Source organism: Dermacentor variabilis, chromosome 6, assembly GCF_050947875.1.
Source record: "Dermacentor variabilis isolate Ectoservices chromosome 6, ASM5094787v1, whole genome shotgun sequence".
NCBI lineage: Eukaryota > Metazoa > Arthropoda > Arachnida > Ixodida > Ixodidae > Dermacentor > Dermacentor variabilis.
Window position 1 is genome coordinate 195,868,848 of NC_134573.1, and position 17,458 is coordinate 195,886,305.

At 49.3% G+C, this 17,458-nt stretch overlaps 1 protein-coding gene across 7 annotated transcripts in view; it reads left to right on the forward strand.

The window, feature by feature from the left end:
• Positions 1-17,458, forward strand: part of LOC142586040 (E3 ubiquitin-protein ligase SHPRH) — a 444,374-nt gene that overhangs the window by 50,214 nt on the left and 376,702 nt on the right. For all 7 annotated transcript variants that reach the window (XM_075697266.1, XM_075697267.1, XM_075697264.1 and 4 more), the window contains one exon: positions 4,944-5,195. In XM_075697266.1, the coding sequence (XP_075553381.1) occupies positions 4,944-5,195 (252 nt within the window). The remainder of the gene's footprint in view (positions 1-4,943; positions 5,196-17,458) is intronic.

The window sequence follows — 17,458 nt, forward strand, 5'->3', positions numbered from 1 at the left end:
TAGTCAGTGCGACAAATGTCTAAATGCTGATGGATACTACTTTTAAACAAAGTAGGCCATTAGTCAGACATTCGCATTGGCTCACTTTCATTTGACTCGCCCTCGCATATTTTGCAGAACTCCTGCTTTTTACATGTGCTCTCTGTTGCGACTCTAATTTCGATGCCGTTACTCACAATACACGACTGATGACAGCTGCTCCTGCGCAATAATTTGTAACAAAGGCCAGCGTCACTGAGATTTTCCCCTAGTCATTGCATATGTACAAAAATGTAACCAAGGTTCTTGGATGACAGAAAAAGAGAGAGAGAGAGATGCAATGGAGAGAAAGGCAGAGAAATTAACAAAGTTTCATTTAAAAAATTTGCCCTCAACTTCTTCATTTCACGGCCTGTACATTTTTCATATCAGCGGCATGCACTGCTTTGCTGGTTTCAAACTCGTATAGTTCTAAAGTTCATCTGTTATTTCCTTTACATATTAAATAGACAGAAAGCGTGGGAGCATTCATGTAAGTAAGTTCGAGCACTTTTGAGACATATGAGTACATTATTTTATGAAAAAATACATATTTTACTTGCCTTGACGGTGCGTCACGTCCAAGAATTCGTTTGCAGCATGTTTTGCAATGGCAATGCAGTTATTATTAATGTATTTTATCCCTCGACAAATTCTATAAGGAGGAGGCCGAGCCACAACGTGAGCCCCCCCCCCCAACGAAATTTCTGGCTACGCCACTGGTGCATCGGTGTTGCCGCGAAATCCAGCCCGAGTTTGCAATGTTCGTGCTGAAATGTCTTTTGAAGCGTGAAAAAGACATTCTATACAAAATCCAGTACGATTTCTGGCGCCGGCGGTTGCTTTGGTCGGTGGTGCATGACAACACGAAAAAATTTCGGGATGTGGTGGGGGGGCTGAAGTCTCCCCCCTGGCATGCCCCTGGTATTACCACATTATTGGCGGCTTGCAGTGGTGATGCCTTAGAGATCTTCCTTTCGGTTTTGTGACGCCGGTGTCATGCTCACCTCGGTGACTGTGTCGACTAAGAAATGAACTCTGTTGTTGTGGTCAGTAATAAAGAATACCGAGGGACAACTTCAAGGCATTGTAGGAGCACTGGTCGCTCTCAGTGCTTGCCATGGCCGTTTCCTGAGTGCATGCAGGGTGGAACACAGTTATGCGCAGCATTTCCAAACTGCCAATGATACCAGCATATAGTCTGATGCTGAGGCTGTGATAGCGGCATGTTTGGCTTACTTAATGTTTGTGCCCTTCTGCTTGCACACAAAGCTGACAGCGTCTCAGTGAGTCTTGAAATCTCATCATGCATTTCTTGAAGTTCATCTCGAGACTGTTGTGCTTGCATGGCAGCCAGTGGTGTGGATGGGGTGATTGCTACCAGCCGGTTGGCAAGCTCAGTGATGGCGGGTAGATCTTTCTGCTCTTATGCAGTGACGACCATGCAGACACTTGAACGTAGCTTTTGCAAAAAAAGTTCTCAGAGCAATGCTCTGTCTAGAGCATTTGTTATTTCGCCAAGCAACTGTTGCATGTGCCGCTAGAGCTGACTAAAAGTACGGTCGCTGAGGTCCTTGCCGCGAAGCAATTGCTGCAGTCGCTGCGGTGCGGAGGGCGTAACTCGGTGGACGAGGGTTTCTTTCACCTTTGCATATGAATTTTTGGGAAGCATTGCAAGCAAAAGAACCCTTACTTCACTGGCTATGGCCGGCGGGAGACTGCTTACTACGTAGTGGTATTTTGTAAGGCCTGCTGTGATGCGTCGTGCTGTGAACTGCGATTCGTCTTGTATAAACTAGAGTGCAGGGTCTGCAGTCCAAAAGGGGGGCAGCTTATCGTCGACTGAGAAGACTGTCGGGGTGGGCTACAGCCATGGTTATCGAAGTCATAGTGACGTTGGTGCACCAGCCCGATGCTGCAGCCCAATTCCGTGTCACCAATGTTGGAACGTGCTTCTTGGCAGAGCAAGGCGAATGAACGTCACATATCCCAAACAACAAGTGAACTTTTATTGGCTGCAATCCTCTAAAAGATAACTCGGGTTGTTCCACACGCATGCGCTCTTGGCACTACCCCCAAAGCGTCGTTATGCGTCACCACAATGTCATTATCATCGCTCATCACAACTTTATGTTCCCGTTCCCCCTCTCTCTGTGCAGAGTAGCAGGCTAGAGCGCGCTAGCTCAGGCCGACCTCTCTGCCTTCTTTCAAAAAAATTATCTCTCTCTCTCTCTCTCTTGTAACTGAAAGGGCCACAGAGGCCTGGCAGGAAGAATGTTTTTCAGTATTGCAGTCTTTTATTACCAGCCTCATGCTGATTAATATACAGCATGTCTGTATTGTTCAACGGGGTTCCACACTCATTCACTTATCAATGCTCAACCAAGCAAGATCTCAACATGTTTTACTCTACTAAGGAGTGATGATCTAAGATACCAGGTTGCCATTACTGCAAATCAGTGAGTTTATTATGCTCAGAAGGGCTCATGTGTGGTGGTGCTACTGTTATACACAATGTGGCAGTGAGGAGGCCAGGCTGGTTGTAGAAGGTAATGTTTGCATGTGATGCAGCTGTTGCCAACATTAAATGGGACAGTGTCCAACTTATTTAGTTAAATTGCTTCAGGTTTACCCTGTTTCTCTTTATTGGTGCACCTTGTTGAGTTTCTTGGTGTCACACAAATGTGAACAGCATCGTCAGAACTACTCGTCATGCTTCACACTAGTAACGCTGTGTGGTTGTGTGGGTTAAACCTCCACTAGCTGCTGGCCTGGTTTTGTAGAATAATTTTCTTGCATAAGAGTACTAAATGCTGTACACATGCCGGCTTTCTGTACGCTCTCTTCAGGGTATGTATGGGGTATGCTTGGCATGCAACTAGTACAGAAAGTAAGCTTTGGTTCCCGGCACACTCTGTTGATCCACAAGATATTACCAAACTGTACTGCAACTAAATTGCAACCATTGCAGCTTTGAGTAAGTAAGGCAAGAATGGCACATACGCAAGATTATTGCTTGGGTAATAATCGAACTGGCATTGTGTGAATCTACTTGATGAACGAGTGACATGAAGGTGAGTGGCGGCGCACCTCTTGTGGTCACACGTGGTTGAAGAATGAGCTTGTTCATACAGCAAGGGCAGGTTATGCACCCGAAGGTGCAGAGGGCAAGAGAAAATGTGCTCGTACTTTGAGCCTTACTCTTACATTGTTTCCACATGGTCCAAATGGGACGGCCGTCCTCCTTGCCAAAGGCACTGTCCCTTTTACTGTGGATCTGGTAGAAGCGCGCACTGTGGTGTGGCAGTGACATTGAATAACTGGAAGAAAATGTGGTGCTCCTTCCACCTGCCTCCTGCCAGTATCCACTGCAGGTCACCTTATGCAATGGCACATTGGTGCAGTACATTGTAAAAACTCAACGTGCATGAAGAAAACGAGTAACAGCGCTGAACAGCGAGACGTGACTGAGACAGACGAAGTGCTAACTTTTAACCAATATATTATTGTGCACATAGCAATATATACAGGAGCTTGAAAAAGGAAACGAAAAACTGACCAGAACTTTCGTCCTTAAAGTGTGGGGATCGAGGTGCCTTCCCGCGCCTCTTTCCCCCAGCTCATGCGTTGTGCTTAGTTCGATCTCCAGGAACCGCCCCTGTTATGGCAACATGGTGGAAATGGATAGCGCGCCGGAGCTTATTTTCCATGCAAACCGTGCTTCTCTCTGCCCAGCTCGAATCACTGCACGATCAAGTGTCACCAGGTCGTGCCCTGATTGGCCTCTCAAGTGGCCACCCCCGGGCACCCTCTCCACCCGAGCTCTGTTCCACTGAGCAGCTTAGCGCCGCGGCAAATACTCACAGGCTTGCAATAAGTTGGTTTCATGGGGCCTTTGCTCCTGCAACTTCTCATTCTCGTGCTTGGCGGACCGCTTACCAGTTAGCCCTGGCGCAGCAGGCGCACATACTCGATCGGTCTTGTGGTGAGTCTTTGCCCATAAGCGCCGTGGCTGTCGCACTGTGCCGTATCTTGGGTGAATAAACCCGCCTTTGTTGGCAGTCTGACTCTGGAGCCTTCTCTGTGCCGTTTTGGAGAGTTGACGAACCCTGCCGTAGCGCCTTTCTGCATTACGGAGTGGAGGAGCATTGTGCCCTTTCCTGACCGTCGCTCGTAGGGAGAGCCTCGTGCAAACCAATCTCCACAAAGGACATGCTTTTATGTTTGCTCACACTCTTGACGACTGTACTGCTCTAGGGCAGCTTGATGCAGCTCATGTTCATAAATTTGTTTTATGTTTGCTGGTTACATTAATACAATTCTATAAATGTTCATTATGTAATGAAATAAAAACTGCTATATCAGGCATTTCGCTAGAATAGGAGCTTGGGCTTGTTGGCTTTCCATCCTGGTCTTTCCAGCACTTGTGGTGTTGTCTTCTCGTCTCGTGTCCCGTCTACGTTTTGCGCTTTCCGTGGTTGGTCAGTGGCTATGTGTTAGGCTGCTGAGCACGAGGTCGCGGGATCGAATCCCGGCCACGGCGGCTGCATTTCGATGGGGGCGAAATGCGAAAACACCCGTGAGCTCAGATTTAGGTGCACGTTAAAGAACCCCAGGTGGTCGAAATTTCCAGAGTCCTTCACTACAGCGTGCCTCATAATCAGAAAGTGGTTTTGGCACGTAAAACCCCATAATTTTTTTTTCTTTCTTTTGCGCTGTTAACACCAGTATGTCAGGCATGCAGCCTGCAAAGCCCCGTTGAGTCGTCACCCATTTCCTTACATTTGTCTGAGGCAGCTCTCTTAGCTGTCCCTTGTGTGTGCCGCAGCATGACCCTTGTGTGCACTGCATGTACGCCTGACTTGCGTTCAAGACCCCTGGGCAGTGTGAATTTGGAGTGACCAAGTTTGACTGCATGCGCGCAGGCTGGGGCGAGTGACACCGAGGAGTATGAGCTTTCTGATGACGATGGGCACTCTGCTGAGGGCTTGGCCAATCTGCCTATGGCTACCCGGGTGGAGTGCCTGTGTGGTGGCTTGGCCCTCGGCACAGACATTGAGGAGGTGGTGTGCTGCCCTGACTGCCGTGTCTACCACCACCTGGCGTGCACCACCAGTGGCGGCCTCCGTACTGGCGAGAAATACCTCTGTCCACACTGTTGGGTGGACTCTGCAAAGGTGAGCACAGGCAGAGCTCCATGCAATCACTTGGGGGCTCGCTGTTTTCACTGATTGGTTCTTAGTGCAGTGTCACTTGCTCACCTAGATCTTGCCGAGCATTTTGCTCAAAAATTAGCTGCAGTGGACGCTGTGAGGAGGTGCACATGGTATGGTTTGAGCTATTGAATGCAACTTGTGATGTCCTTCTACTGGCCTTAGGCTGTGAGCAGAACTCTGTGCATTTGCTACCATTGTCACGACTGGTTATGTATTGACCTTGATGAGAATGCAGTCAGTATCAGAACTCACTTGCGTTGAAGACCATTCAGTTTACCGGAGAGAAGCAGAAAAAGAAATGCTTGGGGCTGTGCAAAGTAGCCATGGAGTACAAGACAATCTCTCTCCAGTTTTGAAATGGGCTGCTAGGTAGTTCATTGCCATTGAAAAAATATAAGAGCATTTTCGATATAAAGTGAAAATTTTAGTTTCAGCAGCTTTTGAATGTATTACATACCCAGAGCAAAGAAATAGTATCTTCAACGGTACTGACAAACATTTTTGTATTGCTCGTGCCCTCAGTGAACAGCTCTGGACTTAATAGTTATGGTACGTGTACGGTCGCCGACCGTTTATTCGGGCCTCACGGGGACTGTGGAAATGTCAGAATAAACAGGTGTCCGAAAAATCAGATTAAGAAAAAAAAAAGAAATCCTTTATTTCCACACACTTATTCAGGCTCAGCAGTAGGCTTGAAGAAATCGTGACTGCGCCGTTGCACGTTGTTCCATTTATGCGCAATCAGATAAGCCTGAATCTCGGAGAGGGTCATACGGTCACTATAGGCGACTGGAAGCACAGTCCCTGGTTGTACATGCTCCGCATGCGAGGGCAGCGTTGCACATGGTGCATCATCTTCCGACTCGGAATCGTCGTCCGGCGGCGCAGCAGAAACCTCACGAATGATCTCGCCGTCGTCGAGTTCTGCGCATGTCAGTACAGCAGTATAAGCACCTGTGAAACTGTCAGATGAGACCACTGCACAGGTCTCGGCAGAACATTTTCGGCGTCAGTAGGGAGCACATCGGAAGGCGACAAATCCCAGGCCTCCTGGCACCCGCTTGCCGGCATTTCCCAGCGCAGTCTGCGCGGGCACTGTCGGCACCATTAGACACTTGACGTGATGTTTCCGTATGCCGCGTTGCATCACCGCAACCTCGACACAGCACACAAAGCAAACATCACCACGCCATCACTCTGACACCAGTCGCACAAACAAAAAACAAAAACAAAAAAACAAAAAACACAGCGTCGTGCACCAAGAAACAAATCAGCTGCTGGATTGTCTTGACATGGCTTACTAAGCTGAGACCAGAACTGCTGTAGCTACGAACCAGGCAGAAACGATGATGATGAGTGGGGATTTGCAGTAGTGCCACTTTGTAGGGCAGCAAGGAGGCTACGTTCAAAATAAAGGTGGCGTTCAGCAAGTTGAACCATGCACCAGTCAGAATCGGTGCATGGTGCTCTCGATTGAGTTGGCTCAAGGTGTGTCCGAAAAATCAGACGAGAGGTTGCAAGGTGTCCGAACTTTTGGCAGTTGTTATACATTATGGTCTATGGGGAGAATGGCAGTGCCGCGAAGCAGGCTGAAAAATCGAGCATGTCTGAATTTTTGGAGTCCGAAAAATCAATCGGCGACTGTAATCAAATGTGGCATGAAAGCTCAATTACTGTGGAAGGAAGTGATTAATTAGTACATCTGTTAATGGTTAAAATAAAATAAGCTTTCACCTAGGGTTGAAACAAACATATTATTACAGAAGGATGAAAGAAGAGAGAGGAAGACGAAGATCGGAGACGCTGGCTGCTGTGTGTTATTGGTGGTCAGCCATCTTATCTGATCTCACTCATTTTGTATATATATTGTAAATACAACCTTCTATCCTCCCAACATTCCCGTAACATATTGGTGAGAGGTGCGGGGCACCATGGCTGGAAGCGTAGCTCTGCAGTGGACGTCGCATCACCGTCCGCACCATGAACGACGGTGAGCACTCGGGATCAATGTCATTGCCATCTCCTACGTCACCATCGCATGGTACGTCACTGTCACCTTCGGTTCTCGTTGTGCAACCTAAGGATCCTGTAACTTTCTGCGTTACCGATGGCGTCGACGTTGAGGAGTGGGTGGCTATGTACAAACACGTGAGTGGAATCAACAGATGGGACCCTACGCTTATGCTAGCTGACCTGTTGTTCCACCTCAGAGGCATGGCAAAGGTGTCGTACAAAAACCACCAAGAGGAGCTAACCAGCTGGGACCAATGCAAAGAGAAATTGACAGAGCTGTTTGGCAAACCGGCTGGCTCTAAAATTGCCGCAAAGCAGGAACTGGCCTCCCATGCCCAAGCCCTTCACGGAGTCTTATGTCTCCTACATCCAGGACGTGCTGGCACTTTGTCATAAAGCCGATCAGGACATGACAGAAGTTGAGAAGGTCGGGCACGTGCTTAAGGGCATTGCTGACGATGCGTTTAATCTGCTCACGTATAAAAGCTGCTCTACAGTTGATGCAATTATTAAAGAGTGCCGACAATTCGAGCAGGCCGAAAGCCGATGCGTCTTGCAACCATTCGCCCGACTTCCCAATACTGCCGCAATGTTGACTTGTGAAGATCAACCCACACAGCAGCATGCGTCGGCATCAGAGGACGTGGTGCGAATCGTTAGACGTGAACTGGATGCGGTGGCAACCACAGCTTTCTGTTCGCGTAGCCCTGATGCTACCACATTTTCAGTTCCCCTCGTACAAGCCATCGTTAGCCAGGAACTTGAAAACTTTGGCCTACATTCTGCCTGGGCTGTCACCAACCCCAGAGCCCAACGAATGCCCTTCTACTATTTTCGCTCCACCCCGACGCTTCTCTCCGTGTTATCGCAACCCGACTGAGTGGAGAACCATGGATGACCAGCTGATATGTTTCACCTGTCACCGCGTTGGTCATGTCGCCAGATACTGTCGCAGCTCGTAGCCCTCAACACCTCGCACACTGACCAACCTGAGCCGTTTTGATGGAAATGCCCGCAATGTTTCGCCCGTTGCCGAGTCTAACAGTGCCGACAATTCTGCTAGGAACACATGGTACAGTCGCTCAACATTCCCGCGAGGACACCAGTCTCGTTCACCGCAAACACGTTCACCGCAGCCACGTCGCCTTTCGTCCCCTGTGGCTATTGGCCGCACCATTTCGGAAACTAGAAAATGCAGCCCTCGGAAGTGGGGCTGCATTGCCAACTACTGCAGCAAATCCTCTGTTTGTGCCGACAAGGAGAAGTGTAATCAACGTTGTGGACTTCTCCTCCCGTGCTCTTGGGACACAGGAACGACAACACATAGTGCAAACAATCACAAGGGCATTTATTGCACCTTTCATAGATCAATGCCTGCTAGCCGAGTTGCTATCCACAAAACATGCCGATGGGCGCGCGACAAATCTAGAAGTCCGACTCACCGCGACCGGATAACGAGCGAATATGTTTGCCCCATGCTGGATCCCAACGCCTGGTTGTTCGCGTGTACGGTCACGCGAATGGTGGCGCGTTCGAAGGCGGCCATGCGAGATGGTCTCGCAGAAGCATGGATCGGCGCACGCGCGGGACGTCTGCGACACTCGCCGACCCACCGCCAAAGAGAGCCCCTTATCTTTCCCGCACCCCCAAGTAACCCTGCCATGAGGCGGCGCTAGCAGCGCAACACTCGCATTATCTCTCGCACTGCGCCTCAACCACTCCGACCGCCGCGGGCGCCAGGCCACGCGGCGAAGCCGCACTGCAGAAGGCAGGCGCTATGCGGGAAAACAAGATATCAGGATACGCATGAGAGTCACACATCCCCACAACGTTAAAATAGACGGCGTACCTGTCCAAGCACTCGTCGCCACTGGAGCCCACATATCTGTGATGAGTGCTAGCCTACGTGGACAATTAAAAAAGGTCCTCACCTCAGCAGCTGCCCGAGTGCTTCGTGTGGCCGACGGTGGCGTGCTGGTTGTTCTTGGAATGTTGTTGCGTACTCCAGGGTAGCGTACCGTACTGCTGCCGAGAAGTAGCGACTCCTACCTATCGAAGCTCGACCGACATTACTTATTGGGTAGCGTGGCGTTGTCGGCGGGCTGCAGGCATCCGGTAGACCATGGCAACCGAGCAAGGGCGAGACGATTTGCTAGTGCGAAACTTGCACTGTTTATTCAAAGGTAGTTGAAAGAAAATAAGAACATGAAGTATGAAGTATCTCACAAGTACATTTCGGAGCCCCTTAACACTTTCCTGTCCGCGCCTATGCCCATCGACAGTATGTTGTCGATGGTTTCAACGTCGATTTTCTCCCGTTCGGAGCGCTTATGGACAGCTAGCGCCATCCAGCGCATAAAAGGATAACTATTTTTCAAGTTTCGCTTCTGTGTTTCCTTTTTTGGCCGCGGGAGGGATTTTTAAAACGCCTTTTAATCGCGCTTGACGAGCACGCGTAGTTTCGGATATGGCGTCGACGTCTCGCGCAGCTGCTCCTCGGAAACGGCGAGTTTCGACCGATTCCGATGAGTCTGCATCAGAATTTTGTGATGATGGTAGCAGCGGAGACTCGGGAGATGATTTTGACTCATCCGACTTCAGCACGGACGGTGAAAGTGCGTCAAGTAGCCCCGGAACGTCGACAGGTATCCGCCGGTAAGTTCCGTTTTCCACTCCGAGCCATTTTATCGCGGCCGCAATCAGATCTAAAGACATGCGGCGTGTTCTAAAGGCAACGACTCTTATCTGCAGGGTGTCAACGTCGTTTGGACACGACCACTTGTCGGCGGCGGCACAAAGAGTGGAGTTTTGCGCGAGAAGACGGCCGGGAGTTGACCTCGGCACTGCGCTCCGTAGTTCCGCGCGGCGCTTCGCAAGAGCCGTCGACTTCTTCGCGCTGTTCTTCACGGCGGAAATAATCACTGAAATATGCAACATGACAAATAAATATGCGTGGATGCATATTTTGGAGAAGCAATCGTACAGTGAGAGAGACGGCTCTTGGAAAGAGGTGACTCCCGATGAGATGAAGAAGTTTCTCGGACTTCTCATTTACATGGGTATTGTACAAGTGCCGCGCTTGCACTGCTACTGGAACACGCGGAAATTATTTTCTGGTCTCCTTCCACCTTCGGTAATGCCAAGAAATCGATTCAAAGCGTTGCTTGCATTCCTGAGTGTGTCCGACCCTGAGAAGACAACTGCCGCATCCCATGGCAAGCTGCATCGTGTAGCTTCGCTGCTGAAGCACATCAACGCCTCATCTGCCCAATTCTTCCAACCTGATCGGAGCCTCTCCGTTGACGAGAGGATGGTAAAGTCAAAAGGCAGATCCGGAATTAGACAGTACATGCGGGACAAAGTTATAAAATGGGGGTATAAATTGTGGGTTTTGGCGGACTCCAAATCTGGTTACACTGTTCAGTTCAGTGTATACACAGGAAAGCGTGAAGCACCAAGCGCACGTGGGCTGGCATTCGATGTTGTGACGCGACTCGCAGAGGACTACCTAGATCAAGGCTACATCATTTATTTAGACAACTTTTACACGTCGACATCCTTGTTTGTACACTTGTTGGAGCGCAAGACGCTTGCTTGTGGCACAACGCGCAAGGATCGTCGGGGCTTTCCAGCCGAGCTCAAGGACACCCAATGGGAAAAAAAAGCTAAGAGAGGAGATGTTCGCTGGCTACGGGACCAGGACGTTCTATATTTACAATGGAAGGACAAGCGTGTTGTTCACATGATGTCGACAGCCCACACAGCCAACAAATTCGTACTTGCCAAGCGCAGAAGGAAAGTCAACAATAGGTGGGAAGAAATATCGGTGAAAAAGCCAATGCTGATTGACAAGTACAATGTGGGCATGCTCGGCGTCGATAAATCGGACCAGCTGATTGGGACATACAATGTTCTGATGAAGTGCGTGCGCTGGTGGAAAACGCTGTTTTTCCACAGTATAGATATTGCTGTTGTCAACAGCTTTATTCTATTTGATGAGCACCGTCGGCAGCATCCCGAAGTGCCTGAATTGTCAAGAGGTTCGCGTTTTGATCAGTTCGCGTTCAGGCTAGAGCTGGTGGAGCAGCTCATAGGACTTGATGAGCAACAACATCCAGACCCCAAGGCTCCTCCTGCTGTTCCCGCTACATGTGCCCCTAAGGATCAACAGCACAAGCCCCAGAAGCTGCAAAGATACAGGAACTGCAAATTGTGCTATCAAGAACGGAAAGTGGAACAAAAAACGAACGTTTTCTGCGAGACGTGCGCCGCAAACTTGTGCTTCACCACATCACGCAACTGCTTTGTGCGGTGGCACGATAGCCACTAGGGATGACATTTTCCTTTGTAAAAAAATCTCTTGTACAGATAGGAATTTTATATTTGCATGAATGTTGTATACGGCCTGTCCCTTCAAAATGTATATTTTGAATATTTTTTATGTTGTCTTGGTGCAAAGCAGCATCGACGTTATCGCGGAGTTTTCTCGTTTTTGCTAAATTTTTTTTATTAGGTGATTTTTTTCAATTAATTGGTAATAAGTGTTTGTTTTCAAACAACACCATTAAAAAGCGCATTCCCTCTTCTACAAATTGATACTAAACATTTTAATATCAAACATTTGGTGTAGCAGCAAAAAAATGTTTACTAGACCACCCGAAAAGTGCTTATTTTCCCACGGACAGGAAAGTGTTAAATAGGCTCTCTGCAAGTGTGGGCGGGATCTTGCTTCCGTCGATGACATGTGACAGGCACAGAGAGAGGGCCCCTCCTCCTGCATTACCGAGCATGGGAAGGAGAAGTCGATCCTCTTTTCGACGAATCCGGGGAGAAGGTCGGGTGAATGACCTCTTCGGCGCCGTGGGGTCCGGCCAAGTAGAAGGTAGGGGGATGACGTATTGCCCGTGGTGTCCGAACAAGTAGAAGGCAGGGGGATGACGTATCGCCCGTGGTGTCCGACCGAGTAGAGGGTAGGGGGATGACGTATCGCCCGTGGTGTCCGACCAAGTAGAAGGTAGGGGGATGACGTATCGCCCGTGGTGTCCGACGCCAACCCTAACAGCACCTCTGGCGGAGGAGGAAGATCCCGACGTGTAGGAGCCAGCAGCCGCTGTACGAGGGATCGGCGTTTCGGTATCAGGATTCCCCGTAGAGGTCACGAACCCTTTGTTCGTAGCAGGTAGATTCCTGGGAGTGGTCATCCGTCCTCGTGGCGCTCTTGTGACTTTTCTCCCTGGTCCGGTCCGGTGAAATTGGTCTTGCAAGCAGGTCTCCGTCTCCTGCATGGGCAAGCAACCACCCCAGAACAGTGCCGGACCCACAACCACAAAGTAGCGAGCACAAGGCCACTCTCCCTCAAGACACACCCGGCTTTTAACAAATAGAAAACCCGCTACACCTTTCCCATTCCCTACGCGCGTCCTCCCCCCCTCAACACTAAAACCAGCCATTTCTTGAAGGCGTTAGGACGTGGTTATTAAAATTAGCTAACAATCGGCTTCACTTCGGAAAAACATATGAACGCACGAAAAAAATGCCACGAAAACCCGGATGAGCATGGGGCTTTCGATACTCTAGGGGCAACAACTTAAACCGTCGGCATTGCCGTTAAGCTTACCCTTCTTGTAGCGAATATCGAAGGTGTACTGGTGAAGAGCCAAGCTCCAGCGCAAAAGACGACCGTTTTTCGTAGACATGGACTGCAGCCATGTGAGGGGACAGTGATCAGTCTCTATGGTGAATCTTGAGCCAGCGATATAGCAAGCTGGCTTCTGTACCGCCCAAACTACGCAGGCGCATTCCTTTTCTGATGCACTGTATGCTTCCTCACGAACTGAAAGCTTTCTACTGGCGTACAGTACAGGATGTTCGTTCTCGTCATCCTTCTTTTGACAGAGCACCACCCCCATACCCCTGTCACTGGCATCACACTGAAGAATGAATGGCTTAGAGTAGTCGGGCACGTTCAACACTGGCTGACTCGTTAGTGCGTTCTTTAGCATACTAAAAGCCGTTTCTTTTGCGTCATCCCACTTTACTGTTTGTGGTTCTGTTTTTCTGAGAGCATCCGTTAAAGGACTTGCAATCTCAGAATACTGCGGAATATATCTTTGGTAATAACCCGCCATGCCAAGGAATGATCTGATGTCCCGCTTGGTGCGTGGTTGCGGGAAGTTGTCTATCGCGATCAGTTTAACCTCGGAAGGCCGACGATGGCCTTGCCCTATTACATGACCTAGATAAGCTACCTCCGCGTGCCCTAATTGGCATTTGGGAGCCTTAACAGTTAAGTTGGCCTCTCGTAGACGACACAACACGGTTTGCAGGTGTTGCATATGGTCCGCCCATGATGAATAAAAGATAGCTATGTCATCGAGATAGGAAAGTGCAAAGTCCTCCATTCCTCATAGCACCTGGTCCATAAGGCTAGAGAAGCAATATGGCGCATTCTTCAATCCAAAACTCAGGACTTTCGGACGAAAGGTTCCCATCGGGGAAATGAACGCTGCAAGCCTGCTTGCCCTCTCGGTCAATGGAACCTGCCAATACCCTCTGACTAAATCGAGCGTAGAAATGAAATTAGCACTGCTCACTTTCTCAAGCCTTTCCTCGATATGCGGTATTGGATAAGTCTGGTCTTTCGTGATTAAATTGAGCCTGCGGTAGTCGATACATGGCCGCGGCTCTTTTCCTGGGACCTCAACCAAGATAAGAGGTGAGGTATAATCACTCTCTCCTGGCTCGATTACACCTAGCTCTAACATCTTGTTTATTTCAGCGGTCATGACTTCACGTTGACGAGGCGAAACGCGATAAGCTTTCGAACGAAGAGGGTCTGACGAGGTTAACTCGATATCGTGAACGATCGCAGTCATCCTGCCCGGTGTGTCTGAAAATACGTCTTTAAATTCAAACACGAGTTCCCTCAGTTCGGCCCTCTGAATGGGATTCAACTCCGCCTGTTCTACTAACTTATCAATGGTCTCGTCAATGTCTTTTGTCTCCGTCACTGCTGTTAACTCTGGAAAGTCGACAGGCATTTCCTCTGGTTGGTTAAGGGACATGTTCACAATGGCTTCCCTCTGCCTGTAGGGTTTAAGTAGATTGCTATGGTACACTTGTGGTGTCCTTCGTTTTCCCGGTACCGTGATTACGTAGTTTGTTTCAGATAATTTCTGAATTATGTCAACCGGTCCTTCCCATTGAACCTCTAGTTTGTTTTTCAGCGAGGGTTTCAGGATCATTACCTTTTCCCCCACTTCAAAGCGTCGCGTGCGAGCCGTCCTGTCATAGTAACGCTTAGCCTTGCTTTGTGTCTTATGCATTTCCTGCCCTGCTAATTCCTGAGAAGCGTGCAGACGGTCCAACAGCTCTAGCACGTATGCCACAACCGAAGGATCGTCTGCCCGGCCTTCCCAGGCTTCTCGAACAATGCGGTGAGGGGAGCGAAGGCAGCGTCCGTAAACGAGCTCTGAAGATGAAAAACCTGTTGATTCGTGCGGTGCAGTTCGAAGCGCGAACATTGCTGCAGGCAAGCAGCTCTCCCAATCGGCTTTGTGCTCATAACACAAGGCTCGCAAAAGCCGTTTCATGACTGAGTGAAGTTTCTCTACCGCGTTTGACTGCGGGTGGTACACTGAGCTATGGATAATTTTAATACCGCACCTTTCCAGGAACGTCGAGGTCAGTGCACTCGTAAAGACGGATCCTTGATTTGACTGGATTTCTGCGGGAAACCCTACTCGTGCGAAGATAGATAAAAGCGCGTTGACGATCTCTGCTGAGCTTAGTTCTTTGAGAGGCACTGCCTCGGGAAATTTCGTTGCGGGGCATAAGGCAGTAAGAATATGTTGATAGCCAGACTGCGTTGCAGGAAGTGGTCCCACTGTGTCTATTATGAGCCTGCGAAATGGTTCCGTGATAATGGGAACAAGTTTCATTGGTGCTTTAGCCTTATCTCCGGGCTTGCCTATGCGTTGACATGTATCGCAGCTTCTTACAAGTGCTTCTACTTCTCGAAAGCAGCCGGGCCAGTAAAATTCCTGCAATAAGCGGTCCTTTGTTTTACGAATGCCCAGATGCCCTGTCCAAAAGCCTCCGTGAACCAGGTGCAGGAGCTGCTCACGATAGGGATGCGGCACCACGAGTTGGTTGAATTGCACACCCTTTCGACTGGTGTACTTTCTATAAAGGACACCTGCCCTCTTGAGGAAATTCACGTTCTGTTTGGCCACACCGTCTTTAGCGTCCGGCCTTAGGTTACGCAGGGTGGAATCCTTTTCCTGCTCAGCAATTAATGTGGCCGGGCTTACATTCAATAACCTTTGTCTGCATTCTGCCTCGTGAGACATTTCAGGCTCTGCTGCTTTCCTGACTTCTTCATTAGCTGGTGTACTTTCCTCATCATCCCCTATAGGGCTGTCCTGTTCGGTACTGGTGGGCGAATCCTCCTTCAAACCTGTTTCCTCCACTACTGGACACTCATACACTGCCTTGGCCGCGAGCTCCCGTGCCTTGGAACGAGTCAAGGCTTGCACTATCCCTTCACTAAACCCGATTCCCCTGCGTCGTAGCAAATCCTCAGATTTGTTAGAAAACAAATATGGATACTGAGGCGGGAGATGTGCCGAGACGGCAGCTTCAGTGTCTAGTACTCCAAAAGGTCCTTCGATACGAATCTTGGCTACAGGGAGACAAACACTGGAGGTTTCCACGGCTTGCCTGATCCAAGCACATTCTCCCGTGAACTGGCCTTCCTCTACGTACGATGGGTGCACTACGTCCATTGTGGCTGCTGAGTCGCGAAGCACCCTACACGGTTTGCCGTTTACCACGAGGTCTCGAATGTATGGTTCTAGCAATTTCAGGTTTTCCTCGTTACTAGTTAGTGACGTCAACACTAGTTTGGGATTTTTGCATCCCACGGAGATATGCCCCGTTTGCTGGCAGTTGTAGCAAACTATTGGTTTCTTGGCCTCGAAAGCCCTTTTCTTTTGCCTTTCTGCCCTCTGTTCGGGTGTCTCCTCCCTTCCCTTGCTGTTCTCGTCACTACTTTTCACTGAATCTGACCTTTCCTTTGATTTATACTGATTCGACTTCGACCAACGTTCTGGCTTGTCGGCTCTGTATTTAGTCACCTCCTTCTTAGCAGCTTCGTTGCCTTCGAACGCACGGCGGGTTACATACTCCTCAGCGAGATTGGTCGCTCTCGTGATAGTGTCTACGCCTGGCCTATCCTGAACCCAATGCTTGATGTTTACTGGCAGCCGGCGGTAGAACTGTTCTAAAGCAACGCACTGCATTGTTTTTTCGGCGTCGCCGAGTGCACCCTCTTCTCTGAGCCATTCCTTCAGGTTTACCTCTAAGGTGTACGCAAAATATGAATATGACTCACTCTTGGTCTTCTTGGCTTCCCTGAACTTTCGCCTGAATGCTTCAGCTGATAATCTATACTTTTTAAGCAGATTTGCTTTGACTTCATCGAAGTCCTCTGCTTCTTCTTTCCCCATGCGGGCGATAATATCAGCTACCTCCCGTGGCAGTAACGTAAGCAAGCGTTGCGGCCACGTGTTTCTTGCGAATTTTGCCTTCTCACACGTGCGCTCAAACTATACCAGAAAAAGACCTATGTCCCCTCCTACTGCGTAGGGTGCCATCCAGTCTGTCATTCTGCGCTTGCTTTCACGTGCCTCTGTGCTAGGTCTTTCGCTATTTTGTGCTTTCAGAAGCTCAATCTCTAGGCGCTTCATTTCGAGTGCGTCGCGTGAAACACGGTCGCGCTCTTCTTTGGCCTCACGTGCAGCACGCTCGTGCTCCTCTTTTTCCTCTTTCTCTTTAATGCTCTCTAGGCATTCCGTCAGTTCCTCGTCGTCTGCCCTGATCGCTTCGATCGCCTCAATGATCTCCGGCTTTCTCTTTGATTCGGCAATTTGGAGGCCCAACTCTTTGGCTAAGCTCAACAATTCCGGCTTCTTTAGTGCCTTCAAGTTCATGGCTGCCCTTAGTGCTGCTAAACCTTCACTCTATACAACCTTGACGCACTCAAGCTTCCGTCAACGGTTTAAAGAAAAATCACTGCTATGTACTTTCCAAAAAATACGTAAAAGCCAAGTGATATCTCAGTGAAGAAAAGCCGTGCACTCACCATATGCAGTCATGATCCAGACACCTTCCTTCCGAACGTTGTTGCCAGGACGAAGAGGCTACGATCT